The 16364-nt window shown below is 36.6% G+C and overlaps 1 protein-coding gene across 2 annotated transcripts in view; it reads left to right on the top strand.

Moving 5' to 3' along the window:
• The window catches only part of HDAC11 (histone deacetylase 11), a 32130-nt gene extending 17073 nt beyond the window's left edge, over positions 1-15057 (top strand). Inside the window, exons 4-9 of one of the 2 annotated variants that reach the window (XM_075514152.1) lie at positions 322-364; positions 1855-1931; positions 3693-3755; positions 5883-5979; positions 9149-9327; positions 12505-15057. In XM_075514152.1, coding sequence (XP_075370267.1) covers positions 322-364; positions 1855-1931; positions 3693-3755; positions 5883-5979; positions 9149-9327; positions 12505-12747 — 702 coding nt within the window. In that variant the 3' untranslated portion in view covers positions 12748-15057. The remainder of the gene's footprint in view (positions 1-321; positions 365-1854; positions 1932-3692; positions 3756-5882; positions 5980-9148; positions 9328-12504) is intronic. The other variant, XM_075514151.1, reaches the window with a different exon arrangement.
• Positions 15058-16364: the final 1307 nt, after the last annotated feature.

Below are 16364 nucleotides of genomic sequence, written 5' to 3'. Positions count from 1 at the left end.
CCAACACTTGTACTTTCCCTTTTTCATTTGTCTGCTAGGAGTTGGTGTTCATCTTGGCAAAGAGCAGTTAGTTTTAGATCTGTTCAACTGCCAGAGAATGAAATACAGATGAGAGATCAACTATTTTTTCAACTGATTATGCTGAGGATAGTTTTGTATGGTTCATATTCAGAGATCTGATTCAGAATGACCTGCACTGGTAAAACATCCGAAAATTCAACGAGCATGTCCGAATGCCAAGAGCTGCTTTTGGGGTGGAAGCAGGCAGTGTTAAATGGCTGCCTGGTTAATTCTTGAAGTTCTCACTGTAATTTTCTTAAGGCAGGAAAACTTGCTGTTGATAGAGGCTGGGCGATCAACGTGGGTAAGTACAAATGTAGTGCATTAAATGATACTTGAAACAGTGTGTTTAAAATCATATTATTTTCATTTAACATGGTGTGTATTCTGTTTATAATAACAGGAGGTGGCTGGATTGTGTTTAACTAACATCAACTCGGAAGGAAAAAAAATGGAAAAAGTACTGGATTTGTTTTCTCATCCACTATCACCTGTATTGCAGTTTTTATAATTAAATAGAATTTTTCTTGAAAGAAAAAAGATAACTGGATAAACATATGATAATATGTATAAGGAAAGGTGTTTGGATTGAAGTAGTGTGAAAAAAATTAAGGAAAAATGTTTGGAGTAAATGTAAATATTTCAATAAAATCTTTGTTTTCATTAAATTATAAAATAATTTTAATAGATCTTATAATGAGCTAATTTATATGTTTATACCAGATCAGGGGACTGGTTGACATGCTGGAGAGCAGGGCTGTACCAGTTAGTGTGTATTTTTGCTATCTTTGGCTGGGCAGTTTTTCCTGAAAAAGGCTTGAATGAACGAATTATGAAGAATATAGTGAATATAAATCTGCTTGAATGAACGAATTATGAAGAATATAGTGAATATAAATCTGCTCTCCTGCTCATAGCAAATAGCAATGCAAAACCAGTAAACTATTGAAGCAGTGTTTTGTGTCATGTAAGGCTTAGCTCGTCGTTTTCATAGAGCTCATCAGTTCTGGCGTTTTTCCATTATTTCTTACGCACATCTTCTACAAAGTGAATATCCAATATTAAAAATTAAATAGACATTAAAAACAAACCTCAAAGCCTGTCAGATTTACTGATATATAAAGTGAGCTTGTTAAGTTTCTTGCTTAGATATTTGTATTGGGTTTCTCAGTAAAAAGTTCCGGTTTATTATAGAAAAAAATATGTTTTCGGAGGGGGAGGTCCAAGTACTTTTTTCACTTAAAGAGCGTGTGTGTGTGTGTTTTAAAGAGGAGTTCTTAAAGTTTCTTCTGGTCTGAGTGTTTGCAGAAGACAATGGCATGTGCAAAGAATGATAACGCCATAGTTCTTAGTTTGGTCTTTTTTTTGACCGGGTGTTCAGCATAGAAAAAAACTTTCCACGTGCCCTTTCCACCTGCCCCATAATTTTAATCGTGCATCTCCAACACGCCTGGGGGAGCTGAACTCAAAGCGGAATGCTTTGTCATGGAGGCACTGTGTGTTACATATGTACCTTCCTCAGCTCCTAGGGTGGTTGCTAGATGAAAGGGACAGTTCCCTTTAATCTGGGCATCTGCAGATCCTTTGCCCGTTGGTCTGGTAGGCCACACATAAAATGTGTACAGAAACCCGATGAGATATTTTGTTTTGCTAGCTAAGGGTTTAACAGCTCTAGGCACTGTATTTGCTAAAGAAAAAGTGTGCCGGACATGTAAGTGATCTCTGTCTCTTTGCAAAGACCATCTATGTTCCTTAGTATCTAGCTCTTCACCTCTACAACATTTTTATGTTTAGGGGGTGGTTTTCATCACTGTTCAAGTGACAAAGGTGGAGGATTTTGTGCATATGCCGATATCACACTGGCTATAAAGGTAAGAAATACTCTTAAACCAGTATTTTCTACTATTTGTGCAAATGGAAAAAAAAGTCCACATAAATTCATAAGAACTAATTTACATCTTAATAAGAGAAAATAAAGGCATCTATAGATGGGTAGGAATAGGAAAATGGTGTGGTACTTGATGCTGCAGAACAATGCATATGCAGAGGAAGGGAAGAGTTGCAGAGCAGTCAGAATTATGAATGTAAATATGAACCACTACAATTGCATTAATAATGTTTTCCTGCAAAAAAAACCCACTCAAAATCAAACCAGATTGACTTTTACTATCCTCAGTGATAATTATCCTAGCCTTGCAGTTGAACCTGAAAATTCCACGTTGGTTTCAGTGGTTACAATCAAGATGAATGCAGAGACAGAAATCCTCTCTCTGAATCAAGCTGTGCTATACAGCGCTCAGAGTGGTTCAAATTCATGAATAAAAATGTGAATGTCTCCAAAATAATCACTGAATGTGAATGAATAAATTTGGTATTTAGCTGTTGAAAGGCTAAAGCAAGAGCCTTCTGCAATTAGAGCTTATTTTTATCAAATGTACTATGGTATATTTGTATACTAGAATATTTATAAAGTATCAGTAATAATCAAACATAAAAAAGCTCTAATGATTGCAGCACACTATATGACATAACATCCTAATTTCTGTAATGGTAATTCGCAGAAAAGTAATCCAGCGTTCTAATTTTCCCGATCATTAAAATACAGATTAAGAAATTATAGTGTGTGATGGTTTGTACGAATTCTTTGGGTTTTACCATGTGTATATGATATAACTTGTCAAAGTTAAGACTCAAAGAATTAAAAAATATTTTTTTTTTTTCTTCACAGGTGTGGAATAAGAAATTAATTCTGTTACTAAAAGTGGCTTTAATGCATACAGTCCCTACAGCAGCTTTTCCTAAATGGTGGATTTTATGCTTATACAGTTGGATGCCATCACAGTGGACTGTTTCTCCCTTTCTGCTGATAAGCCTCACTTGTGCTATCGTTTGTGTCTCCTGAAGTTAGCTCCTTGATGTTTTGGGGCCTGTGCAGCTCTTCCTTCACCCTGTCCCAACCCACAGTTGTTGCTGTTGCTTTCTCCATGCTGTTGCTGGCTCCGCTCCAGCCTCTGACAGCACCCATGCCACAATCAGCTCTATAATCCCTAGTTGAACCTGGCCTTTTCTGTTGGGCTGGTGCAGGATGCAGAGATGTACCAGCTACACCAGTGTAGAGCCAGTATTACTATGGCAGGGTTTATTACCCTGGACTCCGTTGTGTTATTCAGTGCCATTGGGCTTATGACTCACTTGCGGAGTCCGCTTTACAAGTTAGTGTGGGATGCTGTAGAAAGACACGTCCTTGATCCTATGTTGTGTCTGGTCCTTTGTGGGAGAAAGAGGAGAGGAGTGGAAATCTTTCTTCCCTTTCTCCATCAACTTTCTCTACAGATAGGCAGATACCTGCACAGATGATTGTGAAATGCATGTTTCATGCATTTCAACTGGTGGAAATGTATAGGTTTTTTAATTGTAGAACCACAAAAATTACCTTTTTATGTGAAATAACTAGAGCTTTTCTAATTAAATATACTAGAATTATTTAGCTGTTTATTTGGTGAATGAAATGAATAGGCATGCACTACATTCAAATCAGAACAGTAATATACTGTGCAAACTTCAAGCTTCCAGTTTAATCTGTCATCTAACTTAATAACTTTCTCCATCTTTTTCTTTGCTTATATGTCCAGTTCTTATTTGAAAGAGTACAAGGGGTGTCTAAAGCCACAATTATTGATCTGGATGCTCATCAGGTGAGTAGCTTACCTGTATTCAGTGCAACAGATGTTTTGCTCGAAATACAAGTGTGTGATAAATACCATTTTTTCTAATAGTGATATAAACTGTCAACTCACAGAATACAAAGTTAATGATAGATGATGGAAACTGTGAGCAGTTCAGTTGTTTAATTATTTTATGGTCCAAAAGGCTGTTAAACCAGTTTAATAAAATTAAACTGAGTTGTAGCTCCATCATGTGGCTAGACGTAAAAATAATTGAGTTGCATGCTGATCTGAGGCATAACAGTCTCCAGAGTAGGTCAGTATCCCAGAAGAAACAAGAATCTCTTAAAACAGAATTACAGTTAGTTCAGCATGCGTGATCATTGCAGCAACCTTTGCAGGGGATGGATTTGACCTTCAGTGTTTTATTGGAAAGCCTGGTTTCAGGCTGATGAAGTAAAGAATACATCACTGTTCACCTGGTAGAGTGATTTACTGTGGGTACTGAGAACAAATTTCATCTTTGGTAGGATTTTCAAAATAAATCCTGAAAGGAGGGAAATAGTTTTTGTTTTTTAGAAAAGCAGTTAGTGCACCAAAATTATGTCCAATCTGAAGCACTGAAGAGAATTTATTATGTGTAAATAAACCATTTTTAAGTAGCTCCACGGCAGTGAGGAAGTTGCAGCCTAATGGCCGCGAGTTTTTTTCCATCTTCTATCATTTCTCTTATCTGCAAGTTAAGGCATCCTAAAATTACCATGAAATAGGGACATAGGTTATGCAATAGAAAGATGTTTTGTGTTCATGATTCTCTTCAGCCATCTCTGTCAGGGTGTGGATTTTTTTTGTACTTTTTTGTGTTTGTTTTTTAAAAACTTCTTGGAATGTATTTTGATTTTCAGGTATCGTGCTGGTAGTCTCAGCCTGCATGCTAAACCACCCCTTTGTTTCCTTTCTTTGGGGAATGAGGTGTGTGAAGTAGTAGCTCAGCAGAGCCTTTTTAAGTATGCAGATACTCTCATCTTGTAAGTGTTCCAGTTCCTGGTGCATTGGCGAGTTTCACCTTTCATAAGAAAATGGTTCACCCAGAGGTTCTCATATTCCTAGATTTCTGTTCATGGACTGTTTATTTGTGGACCAAAGGTGCTGAAGAAATAAGTAGGAGTTGCCATTTTTTAGCATAAGGAAATGCAGTTCTGGTGCTTCCCATTCCCTTTTTCACACACACTGACTAGCTTTAGCCCAGTGATTCTTTGTATGGTGTTTTGTTGGGGTTTTTTTTTTTGTTTGTTTCTGCAGTTGTAGCAGAAATATAGCTTAACTGTCCAGGGACATAAATTATGTAACTGAATTACAGAAGATATGTCTGTGGAAATGTCTGTTTCTATAGTTTAAATGAAATTCTACTGGGGGTAGGAGCTGGGCTCCTATATGATACGCTGATTTCAAGAAAATTATTTTAGCGATTGTTGTGAAAGATGATTTTTATACTAGTGGAAAAAAGTCTAAATGAGAGCCAAAAGAATACTATTTAAATTCAGCAATGGGGAAGGGGGAAATAGTCAGAATCTGAATTTTCTCTTGAGCATCCGTCTTTACACCAAATACTATCTTTTTGTAGGGAATTCCTGGTGTTAAACAATATGTTAAACTGTTGGGTCTCCAGTGTTTTTAATTTTCCCAGGGATTACTTATCTCACCAAGGCTTGAATTATCGGAAGAGCTGTAGTCTGCTTTATTTATTTATTAATCCTTGTATAAGAATGAGTATCCCTGCAGCAGCTGAAAGTGACTTTTTTTGCACAATTGGAAGATGAGAGATCTATTTGGTGGTCATAGTTGCTTTTGTGATGCTTCTGAAGACAATTAGCTTCTAATTTTCATTTGTTTTTCTTATATGGGCAATGAGATCTATGATAGTTACCTTCACAGAGATATAAGGGTGTTGATTTTGATAATACCTGCAGTCTTCAGACTGATTCTGTCAAAGCCCCCAAAACTCTACACCTCAAAATAACCTGCAAGACTATAAATAAGAGAATGACACAGGAGTTTTAAATATTAGATCTTTGTAGTCTTAATTACTCTAGAATTTGCAGATTATTTCATTCTGTGTTAGTATGCTAGGAATAGCTAACTGTAAATTTCCTTCAGGGAAATGGCCATGAGAGGGACTTTATGGATGATCATCGGGTATATATTATGGATGCATACAATAGATACATTTATCCAGGAGATGGATTTGCTAAACGTAAGTATAATGGATATTCATATTCCAAAATGTAAAAGACCTACTGTGTTGTTCAATGACTTCTTCATTTACTGATAAGCTTCCTTGCAACAGTGTTAACTAGGTTTTTTTTTTTTTTTTTTTTTTTTTTTTTTTTTTTACTTTCACATTGGACATATGATTTTCAGTGATCACTGTGATACATCACAATAGTGTGAACGTGGTAGTGTTTCCCCTCACTTCTGGACTGAATTTCTGGAATGCAGGGTGTGGGTATTATGTGGACTTTGTTAGCAGTCCATTTAAAAGCTCATGCCACACTTAGAACAGGGAATTAAATAATCCTTTTGATTTGAAGATAACTGTTAGAACTTAATCTTTCCCTTACACTAAATGTATAAAAGAATTCACTAAGCATGGATTAGCTAATACTGTATAAAAAGGTTTTGTGTTCTTTTCAAAGTTACAAATTACAACATATTTAGGTGGTGGTTCTTTCCAATAGAACTTGTTTTATAAGCATCTAGAAAACAAGATGCATCTCAATGTGAAACAAGTTGGGAAGCAAAAGGAAGTCATACAAATGTTAAGAGCTGGCACTTGATTTTTGTTGTTGTTTATCCCTACTGTGATGTGCCTGTTGTGTCTGGTGACCTGTCACAATTAATTGGTGGGGTTTTGATAATGGTTAAATCAGAATGCAAAAGCCCAAACTTTATTTGATCTTTGGTTCTGTTACACTGTCATTTATTACGGGCTTAATTTGTTAACTGAATCATAGTTTATTGGGGGAGATGTTCTTCTGTGGAGTTTCTTCAATGATGCTGTCATTCTGAAAAGCCTACTTAATTTGGATTCTTGGTGAGAATTAGGTGCAGTGCATTATACTTCTGTTTTTTAGCTAGTAAAGATTTTGAAAATCGTAGGATATGCATTTCAAGGTATTAAACTAAAAAATGACCATTTAAAGCACATCATGTCCGTAAGCAGACAAATTGCAACCAAATGAAGATTATTTTTTTTCTGAGAAAAGCATCCCTTTATTCATATATCAAATGGCAACATTTTGAACAGATGGATTAAGACCAAAACGGAGTAAGCCCTTGTTAGCAAATCTGAAATGCCGAACTTGCCCCTGTCCTGTGAAGCTGGGAATACTTGGCATTCCCTTTCTGCAGATGAAGCATGAGATGCAGAAGGCTGTGGCCAAAGGCATGTGCATATGTAGTTCCTTGTAGTTTGCATAAGGGTGTCTGAGTTAGGAGTTCAGTGGCTGAATCCTTTAAACTCCCTCCTGCTAGGTGACCAGACAAAGATGAGATCAGAGAGGGCATCTTTCTGAAGGGAGGTAGAGGCTTGAACCTGAGAGTTTGAATCCTTAGGGTAAACTCTAACTGATCCCTGTCTCCCTGGACTTCCTACTCATTTTCTCCATGTTTTATTATAGGAGTCTCTTCTGTACATTTTTTTGCCCCATGCACTTCATTAGGGAAAAAAAAAAAAGATTAGCTAACATTGCCAAATGCTTAGCTATAAACATATTGAGTCCCTAAGGGCAAATAGCTTGGAATTACACAGAAGTTTAGGAAGAGAAAGGGGAAGATGGATGGGGAAAAGGACTAGTTCACTGAAGGGTGACCATAAAGAGCTGACAGCTGAAACTCAAAGTTGAGGCCTTAGAAGAAGCATGCTGTTGGTCTGAGTGTCACTTTACAGTTTTCAAAGCTGTAGAAGTATGTTCACTAATTAGCAAGAGACGGACAAAAGGCTGTCAAATGCGAAAGCTGTGTTCATTCTAACCTACAGATCCATCACTGTGTCTATCAATAGTCCCTGATCTGGGTAATAACACTAAATCTGTGTTTTGTGGTGGAGATGAAGACAAGAGACCTGCGGAGGCATAGAATCTTATTCACAATCATCTCAACTTCTTAATTTCATCAGAAATTTTCTGATTTTTCATTTCATCAGGTTTCATCAGAACAATACTTACTTGTTCCCCATGCTGATGTGTTTACCTCCTCCTCTAAAGTTCTATCCAGCTAGCGGATTCTTTACCCTGAAGAGGCTCTAAGTGCTGTTCAGAAGAGCGCAGCTGTGCAGACTTACATGAACATTTATATAACAATAAGAAAAGAATTCAGGAAAAGTATCATAAAGAAACAAACATCTTTGAAACCAATGTTGATGTAATAAAATAAAGGAAAGAAAAAGAATGTTTCGCTAATGTTGGACAAGGATGGAAAGCAGAAAAAAAACCTACCCAGCAATCACGAGAATAAATAAGTATCATTCATGCACATTGAATGCATTCATGCACACTTGGTGGGTGCTGAATCCACACTTAAGATTTAATACTCCAAGTCATTTAATTCAAGGCATTAGGGTATGGTGAGGTAGAAGTCATACCTTGAAACACCTCTGACATAGATTTGATTAATTCAGATTTAGAGTTACACATAACTCTGTAAAAGCACCCAGTGCTAGGCTGTGTAACCTTGGGTTTCTTTCCTCTACCTTCTCAACTCTCCTCTTCTACTTCTAATGCTTTATTAGAAGCATTAGAAATAATTTGATTTAAATTAAGAATAGATATTTGCTCTTCTGGTAGGATTACAGAGTAAGAACATTAAATTGAAAATGCTTGGGGCAAAGCTGAATCTTGTTATACAGTCATAAAGCACTTCACATAAATTCATGATCCCTTGCTGTTAAGTTTTGAGTGTTGTGATAAAAATAAAACATCTTAATTTCTCAGTGATATTTATCTTGTGTTTTCCCCCAACTGTTTCCTCTGCAATAGCAATTCAGTGTTTTCTTTCCCTTATGCTTTATTTAGGTTGCTTTTAAGTTAATAATTTCCTTTATGATTTCTTTGCTGATTGGTAAATGGCCATGTAGATCAGCTGCTTTTCAATAACATTTTCCACTTGTGTCTCAGATCTTCCCCCCTCCCCCCCCTCCCCCGCATCTAATTTTCTCTCTTCAGTGGAATTTTTTCAAGGTCGCTGTGCTTACATTTGCTGGGAAAACAAGTAGTTGAATAATTTTCTTTTTCAAGGTTCTGTGAAAATACAATGTATTTACAAAATTTCCAGAAATGTTATCTTTTTCTCTTGCTTACCTAAATCCTGCATTTTCTTTCAAAGCCGTGCTTTGTTTATTGAGTAACATTGGAACTTTTTTTTAGGTGCCATAAAACGCAAAGTGGAATTAGAGTGGGGTACAGAGGACACAGAGTATCTTCAGAAGGTACATACTCACGTGGAAGGAGCATTAAATGAATTAAAACCTGACATCATTATTTATAATGCTGGGACTGATATTCTGGATGGCGATCCATTGGGAGGACTTGCTATTTCGCCTCAGGTTTGTATAACACTAAAACACCTACAGACTTTCACTCCTCCCTAGTTACCGAAGGCAGTCCTGGGAGTGACTTGTGGCCATTTGTTAGCTGGAGGTAAGGTGCATACTTTACACTAAACCAGAGCATTTTCCCATTACAGATACATGTAGATAGATATCCCTTGCTCTTTCACCCTATGTTTTTTGTTGTCTCTTCCTGACTAAATATTTTTGTTCTTCAGATGCCTGTTCCAATATAATTTGTCGTCTTTCTAAAATATACTGATTTTGAACATCCAGACAGTAACCGGAGGCGCGTATAATTTCACACTTCACCTGACTCCTATGTTTCCTGTTTGGTTCTTTCTTTCTTTGTTTCTTTTACCCTCACATAACCCATTTTGCAATGTATTTCTTTTGTCACCTGGCCTCAGTATGTATCTTACACTTAATTTCCTCTGTAGCACTCCCAGGTGTTTTAAACTGCTCTTCTGTTATCTTCCAGTTCTAGCAATTTTGTGCAGCCTGTCTGTGTATTCTTAGCAAATGAACAGATTTTTTTTCCCTTTCCTCATTCTTTTCTATACAAATATCATTACCCTTTTTCAGTTCAGTTTACCTTCTCTCTCCCCAGTTTGGTACCAGATTTAAATTTTGATTTATTCTGTATAGCTTCATAGAAGTCTTCACCTTCTGAATATAACATGTCTGCTTTTCTCAAAATAAACAAAAATTTACAGATCTTGTATTCCCTCCCTTTTTTTTAATGATTCCTTCTCTGACAGCTCCTTGGTTCTGTCTCATGTTTTTACATTTGGTTCTCTTTTAGTGTCCACCAGTTCAATGTAGAAAAGTGCTTTCTTGATTTGTGAGCTCTCGGATTCCCTTCTAATCGAGCCATCACTCGATCTGTTCAGTTTTCATTATGTTTTGCAGTACTTTAGTTCTCAAATGCTTCCTTTTGCACAGAGCTCTAGTTCCTTGCTGGGTTTTATTGGCTTCCTTATGTATTTGCTCATTCTTATCGTCTCTATCACCGAGCAGCCGCTTTGTTGCTTTCTAACTGCCTGCAAAGTCCTTGATGGACCCTGGAGATTCAGTCCTCGAGCCTGAATCTCCAGGTTTTGTTTCCATGGCTATGTACAAGTCTCTAAGGAGAGAGGAAGAGCTGAGGGGCTTGGACTTGTTTGGTTTTGACCTTGGAGAGGATATGACCTGAGGTGTAAGATCTCATTTGGTGGAGCAGAGCTTTTTGGAAAGCAGTGGCCACCAAGAGAAATGGAAGCTAGTGATAGACAGAGGATACTTTAAGATGTGGCTTTTCAAAATTTTTTCTGCCATTTGAGAAGGAGCAGCGTTAATTGCCAAGAAAAATGAGTTGCTGTAGCTTGTTGGGAGCTGCGTAGGGAAAGAGACAAGATGTAGAGATGAGGAAAGAAAGGTGAAATGATTCTTCTGGTCACAAGTAGAGGTGAAAGGCAGAGTGCCATTTCTCTGTGCAAGCAGTGGCTCAGGTGCCTGATGGAGAAAAGGTTTCTGTAGCTCAAGCCATTGTTTTCTCAGTTGGGGGCAGGGTTTCTTGTCTCTCTGATCTTGTTGGCTTAGGTGTGAATGGCATGTTTCACCAAGCTTGAAATCCCAGGCTACTGGAAATGCTGAAACTGAAGGCACTGAACCTGGATAATTCATCTCTTCAAGGTTCATTAGTCCAGTCTTCAGTCCTACAGTTGGAGATGTCATTCATATTTTAAAATCTTGCTACAGTGTTAATTCTAGTCAATTATGCCTCCTCAGAGTGCTATGAGTCATAGCTTCGTGGTGCTTGAGGCTATAGCCAGAAAACTTGAGGTGTAAAGTCCCTCTTATCTTTGTGTGTAAGTGGGAACTGTATCAGGCTGTCATTTCCATTTGATGTATTTTCTTTCTTGGTAACGCACAAATGCTGGAATAAGCCATGCGTTCTCCCCTCAGTTCTTCCAGGCTCTGCCGCTAGCGATGCTGGAGCAGGGATGAGGCGGTTAGGCTCCTGAGTAGTGCCTGCTTCCAGTGCTTGGGGGGGGTAACGCTCGCCGCATCCAGCGATGGTTCCCAAGGGATGTACAGCTCATTCTGTAATTCTGTTACTTCCTTTAGGGATCTGTTCCTAATATAATTCTTCAGTTTCCTTTGTCTTATTATTATTCCTTACTCCCATTGTTCTTTTACAGGGCTGTGTCAAACTATACTGTTTTATGGTTTTACAAAATACTTTTTCAGCTACATTTGAATTTTATTCTTTCCCTTTACCATTTGTTTGTGGTCTAATTCTTTTTTAATGTAATATTTCTTGATGTATTTAGTCTTCCTCTTAACCAGTCTATTCATTTTGTTGTATATTCATTTCGTTGTAACACTTTTGCTTCTGCTTCCTTAATTTTTTGTACTTGATTGCATTTTAATCCCTTTCCCCTTCTCCAGCTTTTGCCATTATTTAAATTTTGAGCTGTCCATTGTAAGCTGTTATCTATTATCTTTTTTTATCTTTTATCTTTCTTTCTTTTTTGGGGGGGGGGGGGAGTTGTAATGGATTATTTGTGCCTCCCATGTATCTCTGGAACTCTCTGCTTTTACTTTTTCCAAAAAGTAGATTTAAATTCTGTTTTCACTTATTTCTGAATTCTCCCCGCCCTCCCCTCCCCCCATGTACTTATTTGAAACCTAATTGAAAATCTGATTTGAATTTTTGGTTCTTCTGTAGTTTTGTGAAATCGTGATCAAGTTGCTAAACTTTTGTCAGAGGGTGCTATGCAAGTTGAGCACAAACTCAAGCACTTTGAATTCAGACAATCTTTCTTAATCTCAATTCCTCACCTGTAAAATAGGGTGAACATTTCTAAACTTTGTAGTCAGTTTAGACTTTATGACCTTTGAGCAGGATTCTTTGAGGAATTTATACTGAAGACTTTTATCTGTTGTGTCCTCTAAAACAGAGTCAAGGATTTTTGATTTGATGTTTTCCTCTTTTTCTTTTTTAGGTGATTATGCATGTAAACCTGCTAAAAGTTTTAAATGAATTTTTTATTTGTATTGTAAAACATAGGGTTTAATCACTTATCAAGCATCCAATACTATAAATCCATAAACCACAGGCTAGAACTAAAATACCATATTTATATCACACTTCTTTTTGTTTTTTTGGTAACTCTTGTAAACTTGCAGGGAATTGTGAAGAGGGATGAAGTCGTGTTCAAGGCTGCCAGAAGGCGCAGAATCCCAATCCTGATGGTGACGTCTGGAGGCTACCAGAAGAGGACAGCGCGGATCATTGCAGATTCCATCCTCAATTTGCACAACCTGGGGCTTATTGACAAGGAGCTAGCAACCATTGGAGCTGAAAATCCCAAGGTAGAACAGATGATTAGAGACACTGCTAAAGACTTGGCCAACTTGTCACTGCAATGACAAGTTACTAAATTTTAGGAAACAACTTCCTGGTTTAGGAGCAGGAAGTCTCCACGTCATTATCAGGGTTAATATATTTTAAAAAGACTCAACTTGCCTGTAAAATAACACAGTAGAGATAATACGCAGTCACAGAATAACTGTGTCTAACTTCTGAAGCTATCTTGAGCAAAGGCAACAAATCCTTTTAAGCTAATTGAGGCATATACTCAAGGGTACTGTCTTTCAGTTTATAATATTACTGTAGAAAGCTTTAATTGCTGCTTTTATTGTTATGGGCAGTCTGTTATGCTGAAAGAACTATGCAGTTGGTATCCAAAGACTGTCCCAAACCTATTTCACATGATGCAGTTCAGACTGTGGTGGGAGAAATATGGACTAAACCTACTGGCATTTTTTGGTTTAGATACTGCATTTTATTTATTGCTTTTTTTATTGAAATGTTGTTATAAAACGAGTTCTGTGCAGGCTTCAACTGTCAGTTTAATACTAAAGTTAAGTGCAATACTATAAAAACCAGTTCAGTTGGTAGGCTTTTAAGCCATAGCCTATTAGAACGAAAGTTCATTAATTTATATTTTATTCCTGTTGTTGATAGTGACTTAAATCCTACTTATAAACACCTTGAGAAATAAAATATGAAAAGCCTCTGGCTTCATATGCAAATGAGCCATAAGGGCTCAGCATTAACAGTCTAGTTTTTGCCTCTCTTAAAATGAGGCCTGCATATAAAAGGCAATAGTTACTATGCATCGTAAATCACAGAGTAAAGAGACTACAATAAAATGAAAACTAATCTTAGAGTTCTGAGAATTCTTGCAGAAAATATTATGTAGAAATATAGAGTATCTTTTATTATTGCCAGCTTGTCATGTATAAAACAGTGAAGAGTAAATTTTGATAAATTTTTATTCCCCCCCCGCCGCCCCGCCGTGTTTTTCACTTGCTTGAAGAGTAATGGTACTTATAGTTGCAGTCATAGTTGCTAACCAAATTGTTCATATTTACAGATAAAAATACAGTGAAATTTCTACTTTAAGTTAAGGCTCTAACTTTATATGTGACCTTCTAGGAGGATTTTGGGACAAAATAGTGTATTCAAAGGCAAATTCAGTACACTAACTGTAAAGTTTGGTTTTATTTAAGTTGGTATATTTTGCATTAGGTACTGTTTGTAGCATTGAGTCATAAACATACTAAACTGTATACTTTGCAAGAGCTTTTTTAACTTTCAAGTATTCACTGATTTGTAGTACAAGTTTCACATCATGTTTAGGTTTGAGCCTTTCTATGAAGGAACACCAATATTTTCCTTGTAGTAGAATTGGTGTGTAAGCTATTTAAGGAATGTTTAATTCTAATTAGAATACTTACCTCACTTAGTGTTAATTTTTAGATTGATGGGGTTTGTTAATTGTAAGAACTTGTGCAATTGCTATAAATACCTGCTTTAAAATAGATTTGGCATATTGCACTAATCTTGAGTTGCAACACTGTTATTAAAAAGCACTTTTAAATTTCTTACTAGAAGGACCATCGGAGTACAACTAATGTTGAGATTTATTTTTTCTATACTGTCTGATGTTACTGGAAGATGTTACTCTTTCATATAATTTTTATAAAATTATAAATTACATTTCTATGAACTAAACCCCTGTCATAGTGCCATATGGTCTTTTCCAAAGCATTTTCTGTTTGTGTTAACATGTTTATATTATTTTTCCTTGGTGGAGATTAAAAAGATGTTGAACAATGCTGACTGACTTTTCTTTTCACTTCACATGTATCTTAGCTGTCAAAAACTTTGAATGGAACGGTTTATTGAAAAGAAAAGATGATGTGTTTTTCATACTTAAGATGTAACTGAAACTGCCGTGAGTCTTAAGGGTGAATAGTACAAGGTTTGTCAACAGCAGATGACTTCTCTGAGAGTTAATGTGTTGACCTCTTAAAGTGGGCTTGGAAGTTTTGTATCCAAATACTTTTTAAGATGTCATCGTAAGGGGATAAAGTCACTTTATAATTCCAAGTTACATTCCATTATCTATATTGTAACTCCTATTTTAAGTATTTTATTGTTACAAGTATTAAACTGTAAACCAAGCTTCTGTTAAGGCTGCAATAGTTTTGTTAGAGGTCTTTTATAAATCGGTATCTTTTCAGAGAGAACTAAATGTTTGCAGAAGAGCCTGCTACCTTTCAGGCTCATCTGTAAAATTTGCGATTGTTAAGACATATTGATTGCATTTTCAGTGTTCATTGTAAGTTAGAATTGGTAAACAGATAACTCCTTCGTATTTTTCAAAAATTGTAATTTAGTGTAATATTTGACTTGGTTGTTAAAACCAAAAGATTAATTTCTACACATTAAGAAACTAGTCCAAGATAAATGTGTACTGTTTTTCAAAAAAGTGGTGGAACTGTTTCTAAGTTGAATTTAGACCGCAGATACTATATGACTCATAATTAATATATTGTTATCATTAGGCAAGGTTCACTGAAAATTTTGTGATGGAAACCTTGCCTTGACCTACCACTATCAAAATTTTTAGTTTTGACAAAAACTTTTGTGGAATGCAAAGACCTATGTAAGTCTGCTAGGAGAATGCCATGTAGTCACAAATTTTATGGGGAAAAAGTGTGGAGTTTTTGTTTGGGTTTTTTTTTTTTTTAATTGCAGTTGTAACTGTAAAATCCTCCCATAATAGGAAGGAGTGTTTCAGAACTGATGCCCTAACTTACAACCAAAAAACTATCTTGAAGAAAGACGTAGTAGGTCTTGTCTTTCATAATAAGACATTAGTTTTGACTCAAATTACTTAAGAAAGAAATAGCGAGGTTTGTTCAATAGCTTGTAGTTAACATGCTGTGTGTTTATAGTTAACATGCATTTCTTGCTAGTCATCCATGTGTGAAATTTATTTAAAAAATAAACTGAAGAGTTGGTGTTTTCATCTATTTGATTTGACAGTTGGCGTGTCGAGCTCCAGCCCCCCTTGCCTCTCTGACAGTCGACACACAGTATAGAACTTGGCATTAAAAATGCTGGGTGTTGTGGTCGTAGTCTTATACTGACAAAATTTTAGCTTTAGATGATAATATCAATCTCTTTCACACTGAAGGTGTGACTTGTTTGCTTGTTTGACTTTGATGGCTTTTTTTAACACCCTGCATTGTGAAGTCCCAGACTTGTATCATGAATACAAGGAAGAATTTGAGAAATGATGTAATCAGACAGCTGTGATTAAAAAAAAAAAAAAGATTATGAAAATTAATTGGTGGACAGCTGATTGTGTGGGGGCAGGTAGTATTTACGTTTGGTGAATAATAAATGTCCATGCTCCCGGGTTCCCTACTCCTTGCTGCTCCTCACAGCTTGAGGAACTGAACGACCCTGAAACTGTTCCCTGGTACCTTCTGGTTCTGCTACCAGAGGCAAGTTGCTCAGCAGCGTGTCTGCCTCCCCTTGTACGTACGAGGCACACAGTTCTTTTCAGTGCTGGCCGCATATGTGTTTTGTGGTCTCTGAAGTGACGCTTCGGAATTTCTTGTACTTCCCAAATGGTACTATACAATTGTGTCCTACATGCAACATAGCCACTTTGGGGAGAACGCTC

This window comes from Mycteria americana, chromosome 11 (assembly GCF_035582795.1).
Source record: "Mycteria americana isolate JAX WOST 10 ecotype Jacksonville Zoo and Gardens chromosome 11, USCA_MyAme_1.0, whole genome shotgun sequence".
Classification (NCBI taxonomy): Eukaryota; Metazoa; Chordata; class Aves; order Ciconiiformes; family Ciconiidae; genus Mycteria; species Mycteria americana.
This window is presented reverse-complemented; position numbering and strand designations above follow the sequence as displayed.